Source organism: Clinocottus analis, unplaced genomic scaffold (genome assembly GCF_023055335.1).
Source record: "Clinocottus analis isolate CAN_PGR_092001 unplaced genomic scaffold, fCliAna1.0.p SCAF_12, whole genome shotgun sequence".
NCBI lineage: Eukaryota > Metazoa > Chordata > Actinopteri > Perciformes > Cottidae > Clinocottus > Clinocottus analis.
In genome coordinates this window covers 10,268,539-10,294,095 of record NW_027175843.1, presented here as the reverse complement: position 1 = coordinate 10,294,095, position 25,557 = coordinate 10,268,539, and the positions used below count along the sequence as shown (strand labels likewise).

General features: G+C 39.1%; 1 protein-coding gene across 6 annotated transcripts in view; it reads right to left on the bottom strand.

Moving 5' to 3' along the window:
* The window catches only part of zmp:0000001200 (dedicator of cytokinesis protein 9), a 71,035-nt gene that overhangs the window by 26,441 nt on the left and 19,037 nt on the right, over positions 1-25,557 (bottom strand). For 2 of the 6 annotated variants that reach the window (XM_068571788.1, XM_068571792.1), the window contains exons 1-7: positions 24,931-25,257; positions 13,838-13,954; positions 9,184-9,273; positions 6,713-6,795; positions 4,801-4,870; positions 3,315-3,410; positions 2,393-2,527 (exon numbers count right to left, since the gene is read on the bottom strand). In XM_068571788.1, coding sequence (XP_068427889.1) covers positions 2,393-2,527; positions 3,315-3,410; positions 4,801-4,870; positions 6,713-6,795; positions 9,184-9,273; positions 13,838-13,954; positions 24,931-25,101 — 762 coding nt within the window. In that variant the 5' untranslated portion in view covers positions 25,102-25,257. Of the gene's footprint in view, positions 1-2,392; positions 2,528-3,314; positions 3,411-4,800; positions 4,871-6,712; positions 6,796-9,183; positions 9,274-13,837; positions 13,955-16,730; positions 16,909-24,930; positions 25,258-25,557 lie in introns of those variants that run through there. The other 4 variants (XM_068571789.1, XM_068571793.1, XM_068571791.1 and 1 more) reach the window with 3 other exon arrangements.

Here is a 25,557-nt window from a genome sequence, read left to right as displayed (position 1 = left end):
GGTTTCATGTTTTCCAAGTGTGCGAGTATCGGATATTGAATGATTGATCAAATACGTTTAGTTTTTCACATTTAAAAATCAAATATCCAACTTTGGGCATGGCAGGGCTGAAGGAATGTTTTATGTTGCCATCCAAAACTAACATCTAACAACTGCCTTCTCATCAGAAGGCGGTAGATTCTGAGCTTTATGATCAAAATCATAGCTGGCTTCACTTTATTTCTACAACTTCCTTGTAGTTTGAGCCTGCAAAAACATTAAATCACAATATATTGGACAAAAAAAAAAAGACTGTTTAGCTCCAAAGATCTACAAAATGTGAGTCAATGTTTTGGAAAGAGATGGGAGGCTATACCCAGATTTAATTGAACTGACACAGAAAGCAAATGGACAATGGGAGTTAGGGAGGAACAGATTATTTCCATCTGCGTAACAAAGCCTCAAGCTCTGCCAGGACCGCAGCAGAGACTTTTGAAGTGAGAGGGAGCTGCTGAGTACGTCAACAGAAAATGAGCTGGATCTGCAGCGCCGAACTGTGACCTCAATGATGTCACGATCCAATCTGGGTTTTTTTACCCCATTCAGAGCCCAAAACATCTGATTCAGGCACTGATTGTCCATGAAAGTATTCAAGCTGCATTTCTTTTGGTAACTTTGAAAGTCATCTCATTATTGTCAGCAATCAGAGGACTGTTATGCTATATGTTATAGGTTATCACTGTAGCTGGCCTGCGATGTTGAAACAGCAGAGTGGGAGTGACAGGGAGGGAGTCTTGATAAACAGACTTAATCATCTGATAGGTAGGAGGACTGTTCTGCATTTTCTAGACAACACAGCTGCACACATCCTCAGGGACATGAGTGGACAAACCAGTCAAAATCATATCTAAGATATTGATAGCAGCTGTATTCTTAGGACAGTGAAGAATAATAGAGTTCTGTCGAAAAGAAAAGAAAAAACACAATTATTAGTCCTCAGTTTTTAGAAATGTTAAACCTGAATATTGTGGCAAATGCTTTGTGTGTTGAAGCTTATGTTGTTGTATGAAAGCACAGGAACAGCTTGAGGCATCAGTACAGTCCACATGCCTTTACAGCTGCAGAGTTAAACATCTGCATTTCCTTTCACAGCTGCTGGTGGAGTCTAAGTCACATGATCATTGAGACTCCTATAGAGCAGAAAACTCATCAACTACGAGAGGCAGTAGGTTTATGTCTTGATTAAAGCACTTGCTCTGTATCGTGATCAGTGTACAACCAACTGAATCAAGACAGATTTTGTGGGCATCTCCTAAATTTGAGTATTTTATCTGAAAAAAAAATAAAGGAATTGGGTATAATGCTCTCGACAAAAGCATTAAAAAAAGTGAATCATGTTGTGTTTTTGAGAGGACAGACCAAACCAGACCCTGTTTTTGTAGTTATTATTGTTTGTTTTTCATTTCTGTATATATGTTTATCTGTTTGCGGTGAAAAGAAACTTTAGTAGTAGTTTAATGTGCTTATTTTAGACATATAAAAAGAAACATATCAGGGCTTACGTTTTCATTTCTGAGAAAATTGTGTTTTGTATTGTGTTTATGTTTTGTACACACATCTATTTTATGTCTTTTTGTTTAAAATATTAATTATGTCCCAGAAAACTGGCCACACAGTTTGCTCATGTTTCTGGCCAGACTGGACTAATCTCGGTGGGGGATGGCACTGATAAACACTCCAAAAACCTAAAAGCATTTAAACACCATGCCTGATAACTCTCCCCCTCTACACATGATAGGAATCAGACAGTCCTGGAAAAGCACTCAACCTATATCTGATTGATGCCAGCTGTGTGCTTCATCAGTAATATCTGTTTCTTTCCATCTATACAGATGATGATGATGATGATGATGATGATGATGCACCCAGTGAGTATTGGCCTGCACTCAGATGCATGCACATGGCATTGATCGTGAGACCGAGGGAAAGTGCAGGAAAGTGAGACCTCAGCATTCACCTTGTTTCACCAGCTCAGAGTCAGCAGGAAAGCATGGCCTTGGGGAGGAGGGAGCTCAGGTTTCAGGGAAATAAACAACAGAGGGTGTCACGGATACTTTTCAGCAGCAGCCCATCATCGTTAGAGAAATTGTTGGGGAAATTTTGCCTGTTGTATCCAACGCTTTACCCTGCATGTGGGGAAAATATGTCTACTGAGAAAAGAAGTGTGAAGAGGAAGTAGCTATGTCCGTATTCTCACTGTCTTTCCAGCAAATGGCATTTTAATTTCCATGAGGGACCAGGCCACGGGATATCCCTTTTGGCAAACGGAGTATCCCTTTCTTGGCAGCGGTTTATTTAGGGTCAGTTTAACGATCACTGCCTTCGTGCCAGAGAGAGATATTTTAGAGCATACCTGAACCACACCCATACAGGAGTCCAAGAAAATGGTTCCTTTGGGCTCCTTGGAGATCTTCTCATCTTTGTAAAAGTTTAAATTATAAGAGCCGTCCCCGAGCTGTGTTAGATGGAAGTATCTCCTCTTGAACGACTGAAACAAAAATAAATAACTTTTGATTATTAGGAAACAAAATGCAACGTTTTTGTCAGAATAATTCCTGTACACCTTCTGTATGATACAGTACACAGGCAGTAGTTATTAAGAAGTCTGTAATAAGGCAATAACTAAACCAATGGAAAGATATAATAAGGATGGATTTGTGTCTTATGCTGTACAGATTGTAAAGCCCTTTGAAGCAAATTTCTGATTTGTTTTTGCGGGCTGCCTATATAAACAAAACGGATTTGACAAAATTTACTTTTGACTTTGTAATGGAAATAATGTCACAGGAGACATTACACCAGATAATGTTTGTAATGGATAATCTCCACTGTAAACAACACAAACATATCTCAGCAATATGGAGAGCTGAGTAAGACAAGTACACAGTCCTGATAGTTTCATCACTATTTTATCTTTGCTACATAACTAGTAGACAAGATAAAAAACACCTTACAGTTGTGGCAATGTATAAGGTATTGTTGTTGGAACCAATGCTTATTTTAATCTGTCAATCATTTTCTTGATTTATTCATTAATATTGGCATATAAATATCAGAAAACCTTGAAAAAACCAAAAGGTGATATCCTAAAGTCGAATATATACTTGCATACTATCTAATAAGTCAAATATTATGCCAATCGTGACATTTCAGAAGTTAAAACCAGCAAAATGTGGCATTTAATCTGTCAAACCAGTTGGTTTTAAATGTTCTGTTGATCACATAATCATTTAAATGACTAATGGTTTCAGTTATAAATGTCACCACTGTCTTACTCGCATAGTGACGCTGATGGCATTGTTTATGTTGCCTTTATACAGCCAGCCATGCTTGGAAATTCCACCTTTCTGGGATCCCAGGGAGGCCGTATCCTGCAGGAGACAAAGACACGAGATGAGACAGTTTATTACACACTTATACGGTAAACACTGCAATGGAAAAAGCCATGTAATATAGCGTTGGTTCTTAAAAAAAAACAAAAAAACAATTAGGAGAGTAATAAAGGAAGAGGAGATCTGTATCGTCCTTTAGATAAGTCCTGTCATTTACAGTTACACTTCCAGACTTTGCAAGACTACAGTTAGGAACTGTATCCCTGACAATTTCACACAATATAAAGAGTGAATAGCCTTTCAAGATGTCTTCATTCTGGTCCAGCACTTTTTCTCTCAGTATAATAAAGCTAAAGGCGGATTTTAAAAGTGTATGGCAGTAATTTGGATATTTGGAGTGATCTAAAAAGCATCTGGAAAGGTTCAGTGCCCGTTTCTCCTCGTCAATGTCTAGACAACATTCATCGGTCTGCAGAGAACAGACAAATCATGGCTTCATTCTCTCTGAACTCAACAAAGAATCACCAAACCAAACATTACTGAACTCCAGTCAGGAAGGCAAATCAAATCTCACAATTGAAGTTGAATGTAGTCCAAAACAAATGATTATAAAAAAGAGATGATGGGTCCAGATCCTCTTCTTTCATCTGCACAAACAACCTCCCAGTTAAAAAAGGTCATGTTCTGTCAGAGGTGAGGCTGAGCAGGACAGTCTGTGAGCCATGAAGACCTGTCAAAGCTTTGCTCAGTCACAGCTGCATTAACTAATACGCTGAGAAAAAAATGGCACTTTGAGGAGCTTTTAGGTTTTTAGAAAATAACATTGTGTATTTCTGCTTACAGTGAGGCACATTTTGTTGGCTGTAGGAGGCAAAGTTTGATCTATCAAGTGAGGAGAGTGGGTCAGGAGTCAGGACCAGCATTATACATCTTGTGACGGTGTGTGTTCGATAACATTTCAGCCACAGCTTTGGATCCTCTCATATCAGCCTTTCCAAAGACAACAAACACTCATTTAATCTGTGTAAAAATACACTCATGCCTACTATTCATAAAAGACTTTGAAGAGGATGAAAAAAATCTAAATGTTGCCTGAAAAATGTATTGTGTAAAAACAAAGGCAGTTTTGAAACATTACGTGCCAGTAAAAGTAATGATGTCTAATTACACTTCATTCTTTCCATTACATCCAGCTATTAGGCACATACATTCCCTTTATCTCTCTAACAGCTATAATGAGAACAGGAAAGGCAAAACTGACGTCTGAAATTAGGCACATTTAGCGGCATTCAGTTTGTTTTTGTTTTTTTCTTGGACAAGTCTAGAAAACACTTCAAATACACAAACGTCATTATTCTGAGGTGTTGATTGGATTGTTTTTGGCAAATTAAAGGATGAAAACGTCCATAGAAATAAGACACAGACTCACCTCATCTTTGTCGACATCCTCGTCCACTTCAAATACATGGACAGCTAGTTTATCAGGCCGGGACACTTTGCTGTAAAATAATAGAATATCATCAACAGGTTTACATTGTATGTATGAACAGATACTACAGGTCAAGGTAACAGCTTACTCTGATACTGTACAGGCAACTTAAAAAGGTGCAGTTTGTAGGATTTGGCGGCATCTAGCTGTGAGGTTGCAGATTGCAACTAACTGAACTTTTGTGTATCGAGTGTGTAGATCGGAGAACTACGTCAGCCCGATCTGCTACTGTAGAAATATGGCAGGGTGTGTGTGTTGACACAAACTGACTCTAAGATAACTAAAATGCAACTATTCCTATGTTCAGGGTGCTACATAGAGCTCCATTAATGCTACACACTCTGACTTTAACCAAAATATCTATATTTCTTGGAATCTTAAAAGAAAAAGTCGTTACTCCAACACATTTATCTGAGAGCTTTTGTTAGTTGCTTAAAACACAAGCTTATAAAGGTTTAGCTTAACCTTTTTTAAAAAGGACACTACTTCATTTAATACACTAAATTCCTAACAGATTGTGTTTTGCTTTCGTTTAAGTTGAAAACATTTCTTATACATGTGTACACATTTAATACACTAAATTCCTAACAGATTGTGTTTTGCTTTCGTTTAAGTTGAAAACATTTCTTACACATGTGGGCTGAAGTGGTGTGACTAAGATATGATTTTGACTTATGTTTTCTTAATTTTCTTAAAATTAGTCATTTGTGTGTTTGCAGTGTTGAAAAGCAGCACTTGACTGTTCATGGAAACTTTGTTACGATGTATACTGCCTGCTGGTAAATACAAAAGTGCCAAAGGTAAGAATCACGTCATGGAGTATTGTTTTAACTTCCCCAGATGCAGTGACATCTGGCAGCAGTGACGGTGTCAAGATCATAAGGTCACTGTCAACTCATAGTTTAACATGTTGGTAGTAAAATAGATATTCTTTGAGGAAGAGGCTGGACCTGATGACGCAATCTTCGGACAATGAGGGTGGATTCCAAAGTGACTGCAGGCGGGAATTATTCAGTGCACCATAAAGGAAACACTCTTTTGTCGCAGGGAAATAAAAAGTATTTACACTCTGCGTTTCCTTGTAATTCAGTCACAACAGCCAGAGTCAACAGCAGGAAACCAAACAGGGACAGTCTGTCTCGAACTAAAAACACTAAATGTATATATATATATATATATATATATATATATATATATATATATATATATACATATATACATATATATATATATATATATATATATATATATATATATATATATATATATATATATACATATATACATATATACATATATATATATATACATATATATATATATATATACATATATATACATATATACATATATATATATATATATATATATATATACATATATATATATATACATATATATATATATATATATATATATATATACATATACATATATATATATATATATACATATATATATATATACATATATATATATATATATATATATATATACATATACATATATATATATATATATATATATACATATACATATATATATATATATATATATATATATATATATATATATACATATATATATATATATATATATATATATACATATATACATATATATATACATATATACATATATACATATATATATATACATATATACATATATACATATATATATACATATATACATATATATATATATATATATATATATATATATATATATATATATATGTATATATATATATATATATATATATATATATATATATATATATATATATATATATATATATATATATATATATATAGGACAGTTGTGCTGAGGTTTTCACCAGAAGACTTACTTTGGAATTTGTCGGAAGTCCCCAGAATAGTCCTCATACTTGTAGTTGACGATATGCCAGTCAGATTTGTAGGCCTTAATGCACTAAGAAGACAATGAAAAAGTATGTGTCAAAAGAGCTAGACTGAGTTGAATGGGCAGTTAGGAATAATGAAAACATATATACGAAAATCTCTGCTTTGTGTATATGTGGTGTGTATTCACGCACGAGCAATGGCAGCGTGACTTATTGATCATTTTAGAAGCTAAGGTTTCGTTATGTTTCCTCTGTCATGTTTATAACTAGTTAGTTGTGCAGCTTAAATGTCCCACAATACTTGCTGCAGTGACATTACTGAGCGCATTGTAGCGTTTGAAGCTGAGCCACGCGCCGCTATTGTTCCACCATGCGACTTGTTAGTTGAAGCATACCGTCACCTTTGAAAGAGCACACACTGATCAACACACTGTCAGTCTCACAATGGACCGTTTAGAAAAATAGGAATCGATGCATCAGAACCGGAGATATCTTTTCTTTAATTCAACACCGTCTTCTTTCTTGTCAAAACATGGCGCCTGCATTGCCTACAACGCAAGTAAACAGTTGTTGCATTTAGTGTAGTGACGTACAGTTTCTGGAAATCTCACAGCCAAAACCAACACAGAAACATTTGAACTTATTCACAAAATTAAGTACTTAGAAAGAAAGTGTTGAAAATTTTGAGGAACAGAATATAGCGGCTGACAACATATTTTTTATGGTTGTTTTCTACAACTATTAAAGCCTCTTGTCAGTGAAATCCTAAAGGAAAATGGCTTGAATGGTCAGTGTTCACAGCGAGTCTATCCGTTCATTCGAACAAAATGGGAGGGAGTGTACCTCTATCTGCCTTTACTTGGAAAGGAGACATCTGTTCATTGTTAGTCAGTGATAAGAGCAGCTCACTGGTATCTATTCTGCAGAACTACGTGTCGTTTACCAGAATTGCTCCGGCAGGGAGATGAAATGCAACCTGATCAGGAGAGCAGTCGGAAAACAGAGAGGCTCCTACTGGGTTGAGCCCCACAGCTGTCCTGGTGATGTCACGCAAAACTTGACGGGAGTTTTAGTATCTCTATGACTTCAGACAAGGCTCTCTAAACACTGAATTTGACCTGTAAAGGGAACTGCCGGCAGCCAGTAAAAGAAGTGTGCATGAGCCAGGTGGTAAACCACTGTGAACGTTGGCAAAATAAACATGTTTTTCCTCATTTTCTTCGCAACAACTGAAAATGATTCAGAACATATATTTTTTTTCCCAGTTCCACTGCAATTAAAAACATTACAAAACATTATCATGTTGTATCATAATATTTTGTTGCTGTTTGATAGCTGATATGGTCAAGACTCAGCACAGAAAGACAGCACTATAAACAAACACTGACAGACAATAACCCAAAGTTTGTTAAATTTGCAGATTGTAGAAATTAATTGCATTTTATCTTACAGCCTCTGGCATTAATAGATATTACTGAGGAAATACAGTAGAAATAGTCAAATTCTCTCCAGCAATGATCTGTAATGAGACATCATTTATGGAACTGTTTCTACTTAGAGTTAGATTTATCTTCTATGTCGCTGAAATAAAGAGGTTTCCTGAGCAGCTATGATGCACGATGTAGCTTGCTGCTATTATTAGGCCACAAATTCAGTCATGGCTCACATTAGTGTCAATATTCTGTGGCATTGCGTCTGTGTGTTTAATGTGCAAGTGATATACTTCCCTAACCACTTCTTAACTCCGTACCCGATCTACAGTACAGCTCAGTTTTTCATTTTCTGCAATTAAAGAGACCATCTATGATCTAAATCTATATTTGTGCAATCAGTTTTTCAACTTACAGGTGCTCTTTTTTATTATTTTCAACCTGCACAAAGTACCTCTTATGATTATAAAAATGACACTGTCTTGACTTTCCCTGCATATTTTTACTTTTGTGTCATAATGCAAAATAATGTTGTCAATTGTTAGGTTCTGTGCAATTTATGTTGCTGAATATTACCAAATTCACAATAAAGTTGAATACAATGTTTTATTTGGTTTGATAGCATGGTCTTAATCTACCTATTTTTGAGCTTTTGTTGATTCTGTGTCACGCCCATATTTAGGAGAGTATGATTAGAGTTATGTAAACACGGTTAGGTGTTATTTGTTTAAAGTTTAACACTATTTTAACAACTATGCTTCAACAGGACTGTGTGAAAGTGTGTTTGATCTTATTTGATTGACATCGGTCAGGTAACAAGATTTTCATTGGAATTCTGCAAAATCCTGTTTAGTGCATGTAGATACATGACATCACCTTTTTTCCCCTCATCTGAGCTCTCTCCACATCAGAAAAAAACACAACTGTAGAAATCTCTAATGGGAAAATAACCTAAACTGTTTAGGACCCTATCGCTAAAGCTAAGAAGTTGATTAATACAATTTCAATACTTTTAAATCCGCTTACCTCTTGGACAAACAGACTCTGGGCCTCCCTCTCAGCATTTTCAGGCACTGTAGGATAGAGAGTTCTCCATTGACGCCTCAAAGTTGAAATCTGCGAAACAAAGCAATGTTTCAATCAACAAGAGCAGCAGAGCGAGGAAATCACAACAAACATGACAACGTTGTAAAAGTGAGAGCAAAATGTGGAAGACATTGCTGAAGCACGACATTTACAGTTTGTGGTCTCAGCTGGGGCACAGTTGCTCTTGGTGTTCTTTTAAATATTTGTCTATGTTGGAGTAAGATGTGTTTCTGAGGGTTCAAAGGGGCAGTATGTGAGGAAGGCAGCATGATTGTCCACTGTTCAGCTTCAGGAATCAAAGACACACCCTGAGTCTGGCTCTCTGCCACTGTTGTGCAGCTGTACTCTGAGTAATCAGCATCTCAGCACTTCTAATGCCGCGTTTAAGCTTTTAAATAATGGCCATCGGGTTTACTGTGCACTGTAGCCAAACAGCCATTTCACAGCAAAACAAGAAAACTCAGTAAAATCAGTCGACAGCCATGCCCGCTGCTCCGATGTCTCTTAATCGTATACTCTTACAGAAGCAATGAGTCCGTTTTAGCTGCTGGAGCTCTATTTAAACAAGCTCTGAGTAAAATATTACTTTATGCAACAACATCTCCATCTCCATCTCTTAGCAAGAGGATTAATTTAGAAATAAAGTGCATTTGACCACAAATAATCCCTGCGAGCAAGAGTGATATGAATACAATCATTAAGTGGAGCAGTTCAGCTGACTGAGTTAAAAGTGAATTGTGGCTTTGCACAAGGCAAACACTTGTCAGCTTTGTTTTCTATGATGAGATGAATGCAGACAAAACCTTTAATATATTTTCCTAACACATTTTTACTGAAATAAAAAGCACTTTGAGCAGAAATATGTTCCATGTATGTTAGTTTATGGTTAAATTTACATAGGGCTACTAAAATGAATCCACTTTGACCATCGTCGGTTAAACTATTGAAGAAATAACACATCCATAAAGTTTTTGTCTCATAATCAGTCAACTGTGTTGTTTATATTACCATAAATATCCCAAAAATGGATCAACAGGAAATGAATAACTTCCTAATTAATTATTTTGACTGTTTTCTGACATTTTATTGACCAAAATAAATACATATATTAAGCAGATTAATCCAAAATCCAACTACGACAAATTCCACACCGAGCTTGCATTCTCAAACCTGAAGTCTCCCCTTCCTATCAGCTAACCAGGTTTCCTGCAGGACAGATGATAATCTTTACAATCCAAGCAGCAGAAATAAACAGGCATGGAGGTAAGAGGGAGCCGGGAAGTGGGCAACAGGAAGCATTTAATTAGGCTACAAGTCGCCACGGAGAACCATGAGATTCTCTGGTGAAATAAGCCCGAAATTAGCACTGGATAGCCCAACCTGTACAGAGTGGGCCTAAAGACATCCCCACCACAGCAGTAGTCTCATAATTACTAAGTTCAAATCTACATTAAAGAAAGGTTGATGCTATTCTTTCTTTTTGTCTTGTCACAAAAAGACAAACAAGGTCTTGCCAGTCATACGACTTATTCCTCTGTGTCATAGACTTCCATTGTAGTCCTAAAATGATTGAAAACACATTAATGTGCAACACTGTTGTACTTGGTGAAATTTCCCATAGTTTGTATTCAGTCTCTCGTACAAACACCATCATGCTGCTGTAAATACTAGTATCCTCATCAAATCTGTGTCAGAAATAATACAATACCATAACGACAGTGCCGAGCTAGCCTTTCCCTTTTAGCAAGACTTTAAATTTACATCCATGCTGCACCTCTATGAAGCCGTCAGCAACATAGCTGACATTAGCTAAATACTAACATCGGTATCCTAGCTTAACTTCTCACAATGCTAACATGCTGATGTTTGGTTGGTAAAATATTGTACATGTTCAACATCTGACATTATTGTGTTAGCATGCTCACGTTTGCTAATTAGCAATAAACTGCAGTAGCAGTGCTGGAATGTCATTAGCTTTGCAAGTATTTAGTCAAAAACCAAAGTGAAATTTGTAAGATACTTAATTCATAATTAAGAGCATATTTATTGCCTCCACACAGCAGTGGCTGAGCCTACGCCTTCCTGTTAAATTTGCTCAATCCATTAACAGTGCAAACAATGGCAAAAGCTGACTGAACTAATTGTGCTTACTTGAGCGGGAAGTGGAGGTGGGGGCTACGCTTCAGCGCCAAAATAGGTGGACCATCCATTTAGCCATGCTGATAGTGTGGTGAATAAAAGTCAAACAATATATTGTTGTTCGCAACTTTTAAAAATGTATATCCTCTGCAGAACAGTGGAGAAGCTGGCAAGTATGAGGGCCGAAGCAACGCAATGGTTTTATCGTTTCATGGGATTTGTTGACAATAACAAAGATACAGAACATTGCCAGCCTTATTCTTTAAAGATATGGAATTGTAAAGTAAAAGACAAACAATAATATCCTGATCTGTGGGCTTTACGGCGGTGATGGGCCCGAACCTCAGTGAAGAAACGGCCCCCTCATCGTAATCCTTGACAAATTTCTCCAGAAATCTTGCACACAGAGCGCAGAGAGACCTGCACATAATTGAATTGTGCCAACAGCTTCCAGATCAAAACCATATGGAGATGATATAAACACTGGTGCTCAAATGACCAGTACCAACGCATGACTCTTGATGTGCCAGCAGGGATAACATAAGGTAGAGACAGGCTTGTGGTTTCTATTATTGAGAAAGGGACTTATCCAAAAAATAACAAAGAGGAGCTTCTGCCTGTTTTAGACTTTATTCATCACCAACTAACACTGTGTGCTTAGTACTGCATGTATGCATATTGAGGTTTCTCTATGGCTTTACCCCCTTTTACTAAACGCACCAAAGGTTAAAAACTGAAGCTGATTAAAACCTTGCTCGAGTCCGGGAAGATCAAAACAGATGTTAGCTTCACTCCCTGTGCCTGTGGCGTTTTCTTTAGTCAGAATCACCTGTCAGCCCCTGACAACGTACTGTTTGTGTGTAAAGTGGGTATGCTATGTTCACAGCAGCAGGCTGGAGGAGCATGACACAAGAGAAGACAAAGCCAAGGCTGTCCCACTGTCACTGAGCACCCAGCTGCTAGACCTCTGTAAACTGTAACCAGCAGCTTTTAAAAGCGCCAAACGCAAAGTTAGAAACACTTTTTTTTTACTTTTATTCTATTACCCACAGCCATCTCCTCCAGTACAGTAACTGGAAAGAATCAGCCCATTTACATTTAAGTCCATTACACATGAAAGATAAAACACAGGTGATCTGGGTAAGATATACTAATAGTATAATGTTTAAGTAATGAAGTATAATATGGTATAATAATATAGTAATTGTTTAGACTTCTACAAACATCACTTTTACAGTAATAGTCTGTTCTCACATAAGACCATCCCATATAATGTCGATCACAAACCTTAATGTTCAGATGCATCTGCCAAATTCTGTTTGGTTTTTGTTAAAAATGTCTTTTAGTAGCATAGTAATGCATCTGAAAGGACAGATGTATTTGAAGTCCACCCATCTGGAGCATTCAAGTGCTCTCATGTAAAAAACGCTTCTTACTGGAGTGTAAGGAAGATTTTTGGAAATCACTGAGCCTCCTCAGTTTCAGAAACTGAAAATCAATATACTGTATATCTCACCCATATGACTACGACATCGATAATTGCCCCAGATTTACAGGACAAGGAACAGAGACTTAAAAAGAAGCATTTTAATTTACAACAATTAAAATACTATATAGTAAGTAGTCATACAACATCTGTTACTGTATATAGGTCATCAAAACATCCCTCTTAATTGCACCATCTTATGTGGGCATTCAGCTACAACAATAAAAGACTATGACATTTCCACTGGACCGTGAGACAGTGTCGGTGTCAGATTTGAGGATGTGCTGCACATCTCATTGTTGCTGTTGGGAAGAACATCTTTCAATCAAGTCTCATTTCCTGAAGTACCAGCACTGGGCCAGATTTCCATTTAAGTGTGAGAGAAGGTACGTCCTGTACAATGTGGCTGAAGATAACAGTTGCTCTGTCACAACATTAGAGAATAATTGAGCCAATTAAACAGATGGCCCCTGACCCCTCTCACATTCTCTCTCGCTACAGCATGGAAGGCCCAAAACAAAACTAAAACCCATGTGAATGACCCCACCCTGTACTCACAGCACTGGCCACGCCTGGGTCAAAGGAAAAGACAGCTAACGGCAAACAAATACTACAAAGAAAAACATGCACGTGGGCGGGTAAATAAGGTATTTTGGACAGATAACATAAAAATAACGCATCATTAATTATTATGTAGAGGATTTATTTTTTCCCAAAGTGCCTCCCTTTCTACAGTGGTAACATGTGCAGCAGCACTGGAAGTCAAAGATCTGACTATGACAATGTTATGTTATTACCACTCCTTAGCTCCACCCCACCACACACTTTACATCACTTCCATAGTTGAAATCGTATCTTAACCAATGCAATCCCAGCTACAATAACCAAGGCATTTACTCTAGTAAGGCCTTGGCACAATTTTTCAAGTGTGGATGTGACTTGCATGCATGAAACTAGTGTGAAACCCACCTCAAAGTCTTCCAGGGGGAACTGCAGCATGTCTCTGAGGACATCACTGAGGATTTGCGTCTTCCTCTGCACCAGCACATTTTCATAGTCGAGCGGCTCAATCACCTTCGGCTTAACCTGGAGAACACAAACAGAGAACTGAGACCGGGATATCTGATGCAAGTTCACAAATACTGGTAGCTCTATTACAAAGGTTAACATACAAACAAAAAGGGACTGCATGAAATTATAATTGTATTTTTGTTGTTGTTGGTGCATTTTACACCTTCATTAACTAGTTCCAAAAAAGATAAAAGATAAATATGAGTAATAAAATCCAACAAAGGCCCACGGGCACACACGAATCAGGGATGTCTCGGTTCAGGTTTGGCATTGCTTCTGTAACTGACTCTGCTGGCCGCCACCCGGGTAAACTCACCGAATGAGAGTGAAATTGGAGTTGTAGCTCAAGGAAGATACCGATACCCTGCAAGCGGGCATGAGCTGACATTGTTTTGCCATTTAAGATTACACTTTCAACGAGAGTGAAAGATACTAGTATGTTAATAGGAATAAAAGGTACATTCAATGAAAGCAAAGAATAATGTAATTTAAGCATTGGCAGTATAAATGATGTCTTTGGTCAACATGTCAGAACAGTGCACACTAAGAATTAATTGTATTTTTGTCCATCTTAAATATTCTATTTTCTAGTCAAAAGTTGTTAGCTATTTTTAGTTCTAGCCAACAGAGTTCCCAAGGCAAATCCAGCAAATGAGGCATAGAGCTGTGCACAGGAGCTGAGGTGGTGTCGTGCATTGACGGGTGCAGTCACATTAGGTTTTCCTAACACATGCTATCTTGAATACACTGCTGTAAGTCGATCAGGGCTCCACCTGCCCAGAGCAAATGCATCCGCCTCAGCAGTAGGCAGGTCTCCATGAGGATATGCCTCCATGATAGCAAACATGCATGACATTTATGTCAAGGAAACAACTAAACTCCACTTCAATTACAAGCACCTAATGCAACCCAATTGAGTTCATATTGTGAAACAATCAAACCTCCCCAGGCACTTTTACTTTCACTGTACTTGACGAGAATCCTTGATTTGCAATCCGTTTGCAGATGCTGTGTTGTTTTGTAGCTCAAGTGCAGATATGGCTATGTTAGCAAAAGATGATAATGGATTTATGGAGCGTCATGTCATTATATCATAGTGTCTGGAGAGGACTTATGCACTGCAAAGATACAGTAGCCATGAGATGGAAAAACAGCTGTCAACACTTCTGGCTGATGGGACAAGAGGATACATCTTACAGCCGGGAGAACAGCCGAGTGCAAAGTGAAGAGTGACACATCTCCAGATTTCCGTGCTGAGTGACAGGACGGCCCACATGTTGCCTCCACATCTGGGACGGATAAAACAAGCATGATCTCAGAGGGAGAGTCATAGATATTGACCTGCTTAAACACATGTTGCAAGCAACCTTGTTAATAACAGAGCACAGCTCACACTGAGAAGAGCGGGGCAGGACCTTGTATTAAGGACAAGGAGTGCAGAACAGAGCAGAGATGGTGTCACCATGTCTCCAAGCTAAAGCAGGCTGTGACATTATCAGTCCACCATTTATTCATAGCTTTATCTGGACTTAACACAAATGTAGTTACAATTAAATACCCATACGTTTCAACAAACTCTAGAAAAGAGAAAACAAGTAGAGTCTGACACTTACTTGCAGACACAATATGTGTGTGTGTGTGTGTGTGTGTGTGTGTGTGTGTGTGTGTGTGTGTGTGTGTGTGTGTGTGAGAGAGTGTGTGTCTGTGTATTTCGCTGGTGAAACGTTAAGAACTACAGTTATACAGAAATGCACACAAACAACGACACACAAGTAAACAAATCAGGTTGATTTCCACAAACACCTTCTGCAAGTGAGGGGGAGTCTCTCACTTTGTTACTTCACCAGGAAACCTAAACGATTTGATCCCATTGAAGAGACGGTGCCCTCTTCTCACCAGTGATGGATTCCTGACCCCTCTCTGCAGTTGCTGACTGCACTCCAAACCCATGTGGGCATTTCCACACTGCTTTGTCAGTGGCCAGTGAAGGTGGTAAACCACAAAGTACACTCAGCACTGAGTAAGAAAATGAACATAAGCAGGAACACAGTCATTCCCTCAACCCACAATGCTGACCATCGCCAATGGATCCAGTCCCAACTTCAATTGTATTATTGTTGTGACATTCCTCAGAAACAGCTTTTTAAAAACACTTGTTTTGGTTATATCTCATCTTAATGTCCTATATGTCATGTTTGAGATCTGTATAATTAAGTCAACAAATTAATGTACGTCCCCGGAAAGCTCATTAGACAGAAAGTTAAAAAGCCATCTCTTCCACTCCCTCTCCACAGTGATTTAGCAGCTGTTTAGCTGCAGCACCCACTCCTCCCATCACTGCACCCTCTCTCAGAAATGAACAATGGTGCTGTGTAGTGCCTCTGCACTAACTGATACAGTCCTTTACCGTCTCCTTCACTTTGTACAGCGCCAACCACTGGAAACCTTAATCAGAGGACAGGAAATTATCGTCATAAGGGTTGACTTTTGAGCCAAATAAAAATGTTTTACAAGCCAAGGTCATCTTTAAGACTCAAAGAAGTCGCGTGCTAGTCCACTCCAGGTGGTTAAAGTTCAACAGTCTGCTAACGTTGCATATTTTTCGATATGCGTTGGCAGTGTTGTGTATATTGAAAGATGCAGACGCTCACATGACACCTCTTCGGGGCTTTATGACTGTGGTTAACCTTTGTAGCACTGCACACTGTGAAATGTATTATTATAGATCATAGCAGCTTTTTAACATGAAACATAAAGTATGTCTTTACAAAAAAGTCCTTGAATGACTTACCACCACCTGTGGCACGGCGTCTACCTCAGACTCAGCTGCAGCCAAGCTCTTGTACTGCTGCGGACTCTCAATGACCAACTCCTTCTTCTGAGCTTTACTAACCCTTCCTTGCATTGTCAACAGCTAGATATCTCAGAGCTAGATCCCAAAGTGCGGTGGACAGCCAGCATATCCGATGGAGAAGAATTGTAGTGCTGTAAAAAGTTTGTGAAATTTGTATTTCACCTCACGGATCCGTGCTCTCACCCTCCTTCCTAGACTACTCTGTCTGTCTGAAAGCAGTGGACTCACACCCATGCGGAGGACATGGCCCCTCCTACACTCAGCTGTGCTGCCTGGGGGAGTTAAACACAAACACACACGCACACACACACACACACACACACACACACACACACACACACACACACACACACACACACACACACACACACACACAATAAAGCCATCTGACACCACACTATCCACCTGCAGTGACACAAGGTTGACAAAGGCAAACAAAAGACATTCCTCAAGTATTACAGTCTGGTCAGGGGCTGTCCACGCCTTGTGTGGGACAGCTGAAATAAGAGCTGGCTTCAGTTTCAGCAAGAGGAACAAGCTAGGAGTGGATGGGACAACAATGGGGCACTTCTGGTCGCAGTACTCAAAGAAACCACTCAAGCATCTGCAGAGTACATACAGTATGAAGGCACCAATGAAGGAATCAGCTGCAGCGATTTAGAAGTGATTTTCCCCTTTAACATCACAGATAAGCTGCCAGACAGAGCTCATCAGATTGGAGCAGGACATGGACAAATCTTGACCCACATTAACTGTTAAAGACTGAAGAACAGATCCTTCTCAGACTCTTTCTGAATCAGCAGTGCAGTGTATATCAAGTTAGTCATCGTCCCAAACTTTGACAGTCAAACGCTAGTCACTGATTTTGTATCGCTGGCTCTGGTTAAACTGCATGACTGTAGCTGAGGTAGTATCTGTTAGTGATCACAGAGTTTGAGATTAGACCCGGCTTCTGTCTCGCCGCTTGTTGATGCAACTGCTTGAGGCGCATTCCAACGGGATGCAGCCACAGTCAACCTACCGAGGAGTAGGCCCGACCTACAGATTCCTCAGTGGGCCACTGCAGGGGAGGATGTTATCTTTTCACGCCTGCATCTAAGCTTGAGGCGAGGGGGGCAGGGTCAGGTCAGCTGCTCCCCTCCCACAGTCACATGCCTCTATGGGCCCCACACACAGATCCGTATTATGGTCAAAATCATGATAATATGAATAGTGGCATCTCAATAAAGAATATGAATGGAGAACTACTTATAACACTAGAAATGTGCTTTTTATTTGACAGCAGATATCCACTAGGTGTGTCTGCAATGGTGACTGCTGTATTGTGTTAGTGAATGAATACAATGCTTAATCATTTAACCCCGCCTCTCGACATCAATGGGTTGGAAGGCGTCGTAAAACACACTTCATTCAAACTCAAAACTAGCGGCGGTGTATGCAGGCTATTGGCTCCAAGGTATCGTGTTAGACACTTCATAAAATCTTACATATGGGAGTATAAAACAAGCCAATGGATGTATAAAATAGGCAAGAAAAGGTATTTTGAGAAAATGTAAACTCAACCCAATCACTAGAGGTCCTTGGGCATGCAGCCATAACTGGCCACCCAAAATATTATGCAGTTTGCTGCAGCAGAATGTGAGATGAGCTGTGGACAGTAACAGAGGCGTGCATACACACACACACACACACACACACACACACACACACACACACACACACACACACACACACACACACACACACACACACACACACACACACACAATAACAGCACAATTTAAAGAATGGTCTACGATTGTATCATGACAACAACACAGATACAGTGAAAGTGAGTGAATTACTGAAATTACTATTTGAACATTTTTAATAATCGTTAAGGGAGAAAAACACAGTGGGTCAGGCAAAACAAGACACCTGAAGATGTCACCTTGGACTCTACATAATATTCCGCTATTTACTTTTACTTATTTATTTAAAATACGGAACAAAGCTTGAATAATGAATCAAGTATGAACCAAGGTGTTATTGACAGCCTTAGTTACAATCCTGCCGTAGTTCAAGATATTCATGAAACGCTAACCAGCCCTCCATGCTCAACTTAAAACCTAAAAGCACTAAAAGCTACCTCTTCCCAAATTCCCCCTACCAAAGTTGATTATGGCCTAAGCCTATGCTGTTTGTTGTTTGGATTAAGTCTAAAATCAAAAGATAAGGATTTGAATATTACAAACATGGCCAGAATGCATAGCTCAGCAGTTCTGTGGCCTCTATAACGTGCCTCTCAGTTATATAGCAGATTAAGTGTAGATAACTTGTTAAAATTTGACAAAACTTCACAGCATGACTTAATAGCTACATCAGCAACCCCACTACTACAATGTCAGATCTCACGTTTGGCCTGAGCTCGTGGCTGTGATCCACTGGGCTGATTAAAGACAGGTGTGCCTCCCCTCGGTGCTCTCCTCGTGCCACATGAAGCAAACACGCCTTCTTTTATGTTTCTCTGTGTGTAAGTATTATATGCTGGGCTGTCCCTCAGTCTCACACGATGTTGTGGATTAATCAATAACTTGATTGAATTGATAGATCTGTTGATCTGAGTTTCTACACAACGAATCACACAGAAGCACCTCTTAAAATATTATGTTCGCCAGATATGTGTTGATTTGTTTCTTTAAATTAAGTCATTCAGCATAGAAAAAAACATTAAAATAAATAACTAAATCGAGAAATGTTCGTTGACTTGGACTGAAACTAAGAGGAATAGCAGAATAAAGAAATTAAGGGCACTCCTTCCGGTTCTGTGTGCAGGTGAGGATCCACTCCTTAAGGCGGAGTTGAGCCTCTTAAGGGTTGAAATGTGTTGCTACTCTCGTCTATCGTGCTGGCTTAGAGAGGACTGACATCGGGGGATGTGTTGTCAACCGCCAAAGCCCTTTTCCTCCATATAGAATTGACATCTTTTAAATAGCTCCACGGTACTCAGTATTCAAAGTGGAAAATATACTTTGACACAAGAGCCTGTCTGACGCATCTCAATGCACAGTCTGATGACAGCACAGCAGTACAGTGAGTCTCTCACACACACACACACACACACACACACACACACACACACACACACACACACACACACACACACACACACACACACACACACACACACACACACACACACACACACACACACACACCTGTGTGTTTATCAGTTAATTTGCTCTTATACTGTTCCACTGTTCACCAGAAATGCTTCAGTTCATCAGTAAGCTGGTGCTTTCCAGAAAACTTCAAGTTTGGCAAGATAATGAACATGCATCAGGATAACATTTGTTATTTCAGCTTTTCGATATTTCATTGGATGTTTATCATAACTATAATTCCACTTTGGATGCTCGCCGGGCACAGTGCTCTGCACTCCTCCCTTTTCTTACTCGGTCCAATTTTATCAGACATCTTTGTGAAACACAAGCTTGTTTAATGTGTAACACTCTCGGTTTTTTGGCTAAACTTTGTTTCACTGACACAACATTTGATTTATGAAGTCATTTTGCATTTAGTCCAACCAGACTCTGCAAGAACAACAGAAGCTGGACGTCTCCTTTAATGTCTTTAAGTGTGTCTCGAGAATAATGCCGCATTACGAATACTCAATGTTTGACTTTGATCTCCAAATTTTGTAGAAAGGCAAGTTTCCTCTCCCAGACGTCTCGTATCTGCAGCAATAAGAGAGACTTTCTTTCTGCACTGCAGTGCTGGTATGATTCCCAAGTGAATAAATTAACATTAAATTTAATGAAATTCAGACCTTGCAATGTTGTGCAGATTTATCCATGGAAACCAATACAAATGTATTTATTTAAAACAAATTGGCATTTGGGTCTGAGCAGGAAGGCCCCCTGAGCCCTTTTAGTGGCAGAACAAACACTTGAATTGAAAAAATTGTTCCCAGAAGCAGATCAAAAAAGTGTATTCCGCTCAAATGCAGTCGAATATGCCCTGCAGTCAGCGTAAATGAATTAGTTGTACATACACAGGAACGAAAACCAACCTGGACATTTTATTTGGCTATCATACATCAAAAGGTTGTGGTTTTGTCCTCTAAAGTCAGTTGAGACTTATGCTGGTTTTAATTATCTGTCACTTAATGTCAAAACTAGAGTGAAGAAACTAACAAAGGTATATATTTAAATTCACCACATCATCTCGCACAATAATCAAATTATATAATTTATATTTATATAATAAGCAAATTACATTTAGCTACAGTGTTGTTCGCCTAACATATGTCCGTTTTAAGCATACTGTTGTATGAAGCGTCAATATTATCTCTTGATCTCTCGTTTTTTGGATTGTTGTGGAACTTCTACACATATTTTATTTTCCTTTTTTCACATGTATCAAGTTGTATTTCTCAGCCTGGACTACAACTGGGCTTTTTGATTACTTAACATAGGCTTGATGCAATTTCCAGGCCTCCCCAGCATGAGCCAAAAGCAAAACAGGGTGTAACCTGGAATGCAACAAAAACACGGCCCACCCCGCTACAGCAGCATCAGCAGGACCCACCATCCTGCAGCCATCCCCAGAGAGGACTGAGAATGAGAATGAGATTTTAACATGGAGGTAATAATGACACCATAGTGCGTCGACTACTCCCTCTGCTAATAACGTTCCTGTAGTCGGACGTGAGATACAATGGAATAAAAATAACAGGATGTAACCATGAGGCACAGACGGTCGTCTCACACAACAGTCTTGAGTAACTGAACAGCAGTACACACACACAAACAAATACAATCTATATGTATCATTGTTACAAAACTTAAAAAGCTAAGACGAGAGTAAGTACAGCTGCTATATTGGCCCGTGCTGGCCTTATATGTAACCAACAGTATTGCATATGAATAATGCTGCCGTTTAATCTGTGAGAAAATCAAACTACTGATGCCGGAAAGTCTTTTAAGTATGTGAGTGCTGGAGATAATGGTCCAGTATAGATATCAGTCAGCATCACAGCAACGCACGCAAACACAGACACATCAATGGTGTGACGTCTGGGCCCTTCTCAGAGAAACGCCACGGTGGCTGGAACGTCTCAAAAGAAGGAAGCAATCACCAAGAAAAACAACCTTGTCAACGTGAAAAGTGTGCTGTTGTTTTACTGTAAATCCATTAGGCTGAGAAACAAAAGCTGGAGGGAAGGGGATCTTATTGATTGTCAATGTTTTCAGGGGTATGTTCACAGTGTGCGTGTAACGCTGGTTATCCGTCAAATTGAGGGATATTACAGAGAAAACAATCAGAATCAGAAATTTAAAAAAAAATTAAGAACTGTACAACTTACAACATGTTGAAATACAGATGTGTTTGTCCATCAAATGACATTTAAAAAAAATGTAATTAATCTATTTCCAGTAGAGCTTAGGTTTTTTAACAACATATCTAAGTGTTCATAAATAAGTACTTTTTCATCCTCTATATAGTGACAATAGGCTTGGAGTCATTTCATAATGCCATATTAAACACACATGCTTAAACCAAGAGTATGACGCATCTAATCTGTAAAAGGTTTGCTGATGACATACCGTATAAAGAATTTCATTACTCCCCAAAACAATCAACTTATGAAAAAAAAGCAGAATTGACTCATCAGGCATGGTTCATTGAAACCATCACAGGTCTAAGTTCAGAGCATGACTCCCAAAACATCATGATGGGATAAAAAGGCACTTTTTTTCGGTCACCAAGCTGACTTCACACACTTCTCTTCCTGTCTCTGCAACAAAAAACCTCTGATGAAACCAGCTGATTCCTTCTGTTACAGCATTCAAACATGTCATTGAAATAAATGAAGGAAACTGTACCGTGAAAGCGAAGAATGACCATACATGAACACGAAAAGGTGTTCTTGATAGCTTTCTGGAGAGCGAGAGCCAAACACGACATTATTGAATTGCAATAGCATATACATTGGTGCAGTAGCTCAAATTAGTGGCTTTCATTTCTGAAGGCAGATCCCTTCCTGAGGAGACTCACAAGATTAGAGTTTGACGAGGAAGGAATAGGCAGAGCTGTTGCAATCATCGAGTGAACCAACAGCGCAGTGAAAAAGCCTAAACAGGTTGTTTAATTACTGCGTGCCTCGAGAGTACAGATCAGCTTTGTCTGTGTGAGTGTCAGCGTGTGAGTGTGAGTGTGTGTGCCTGGCCTTTAACCCCCATCATCTCGGTTTTAAAATCCCAGAAATAATGACCTGCTGCAATCAGAAGGAATTAAAAGGGCAAACGTAACTGTGTATGTCTTTTTATAACCATGTAGGCAAATAGTGAATAGGAACAACATTCAATATCAAAAAGTTGGCAGGTGCTGCTGCTCGATTTGAGATATTCTTGTAAGTTAAAGTCAGTCTACAGAACAAGACATGGAGTCTAATATCATATTGTGGTGTGAAAACAAACACACAGTAAAAGCTATCAGAAGAGTAAAACATGTAAACTATCAAACTGTAATAGGTGAAGCATTTTAATGTGAACAAAGGGAGCTTGCTAAATTAAAGGTTTACAGATTGACTTTCAGCCTGATGGAAAAAATGCCAAGGAGACAAAATAAAACAAGCAGGTGAGAAATAGTATCGAATATAGTATATATGCAGTAGCATATAAGAGTTAATTTGTTCAATCAACTGACTGAAGGATGAGGAAAAGGATTAAGTACGTGTTATTCATTGATGTATTTCGTTTTTTGGCTCAGCTAATAACCTTTTACTGCCGTACAGTTGCACTCTGACAAAGATGTGTCGAGCAAACCACATTTGACTATTGATTTGTAAGACTGCTAAATGCCGACAGAGGATTAATTGAACCGGTCTGGATGATAAGACCATCTCTTAGCCAAGAGACGCGACCGTGCCCTTGACCTAATTCCCTGCTCTCAGCCGGGGCCGTTGTCACTCTGCTCTCTGCTGTGAATGTGTTGAACCGGCGACGGAAAGGAGACATCACACACACAGTATGGTGAGTAAACACAAACAATAAGGGCAAGACAAGCTGGTACGGGGCAGCAAAAGCCCGAGATGAAAAGCGGGGATTGATTTCCAGCAGACAGAGAGCTCACTGTCCCCCCTCACCCCCATTCTGGCCCACAGGGGCTTTAACCCATGCAGCAGCGCTTAGTGAGAGGCAAGATCCAGCCCTCCCACTGCCCTACATTTTATACTGTTCACAATCAACTACTACACATTCACGAGGCAGAACTGAGGATGATTATTATTATTGCTGCATCTGTCAAATTTGAAATACGTCAATGCAGTGCCAGAAGGTGTAGGTCTGTGTCATTATGTGGAAATGGTTGCACTTTTATATCTGCAAAGACTGTACATAAACAACCATCATTAACATCTGAATCATTTATCATATTTGTGTCCTGCATTTTCCATCTTAATAAGACATCAGGGAAGGAATCTTAGACACAGTTCAAAATAAATTATGTTTGTTTGAGGCATGTAAGGACATGAGACATTTGTCATATGCTCAGCAGAACAGTGTAATGAGTAGAATAGTCGATGAGTCGATTAGCAGAAAATGAATCAACAATTTGGATTTATCAAGCAAAAATGCTAAACATTTAATTTGTCCAGCTTCTTGTTTATGATTATTTGCTGTGACCTCATCATGAGGTTTATGATACAGCAGCATCATGAGACAGCTGACTGAGCAGAAAAACTAGTTTGTAAGGAAATTTAGTGGAACTTGCACTGAGCGACCATTTTATAAATGTGTCGTTTAGTGCTAAAACAATCAGTCAACATCTTTATATTTGATACTAAGTAAGTAAAGAAAAACAGAATGCTAAATATTAACCGCTTTTTAAAAAAAAAAATATATATATGAGGATTTATGCTTTTTTTCTTTTTTGGTTGTTGGACAGATATTCGGACATAACTATTTTTAAAAAGGTGTTACCTCTGGCTCTGGGTACTTGTTACGAGCATTTTCTGGTATTTTATAGACAAAATGATGACAATTGATATACAATTCCAGCACTAATATATATAAAAATATATATTTTTACCTTCAATGTAATAAATGGCTCAATACTAAACATAATGTGTCTGCACACACACATACACACACACCTTGGGTACTCTGGGTGTTGGCAATGCACGCGACTCTCTCCTACTCAGCGCTCGCTCAGCCTCAGATGGCCCAATGGGCTCAGCTGCTCCCTTACAGATGTAGCCACTACAGTTCCTCTCTAAGACAGTACGCAGCCCATCTATCACAACCGCGCTGGTGGTGCACCCCATTCCTCCAGGTCCAAACAGGCATCAGTTAGGAGAGTCTACCAGTGACCCAGTTTCCTTGATTGTCTCCTGCTCTTCCCTGCTCCATCATCTCCAACTGTGACCCGCAAATCCACAACTCCTGACCAGAGAAGAGCGTGCTGGTGTCCAGGCAAAAAAAAAAAAAAAAAAAAGGATCCAGAGAGAAGAGCCAAGCAGGACTTCTGGTGGAAGAATTTATGCAGACACAGTCTCACTGTAATTCCTATGCTGCCCCGGTCTGTGCTCGCAGGAATACCTAAGTCAGCAGACGGGATCCAGTGAGTAAGTGAGTGAGGTAGAGCAGAGAGCGAGGGATGGTGGGGGTGAAGGATGCTGCGTGAGCTCTGCTGCAACCTCAACCAATGCTGAGCTTCGGTGCAACGCAGGCTTGCATGTGCATCTGTCTCACTCGCCAAGTCACTTGCTCATTCTCCTCTT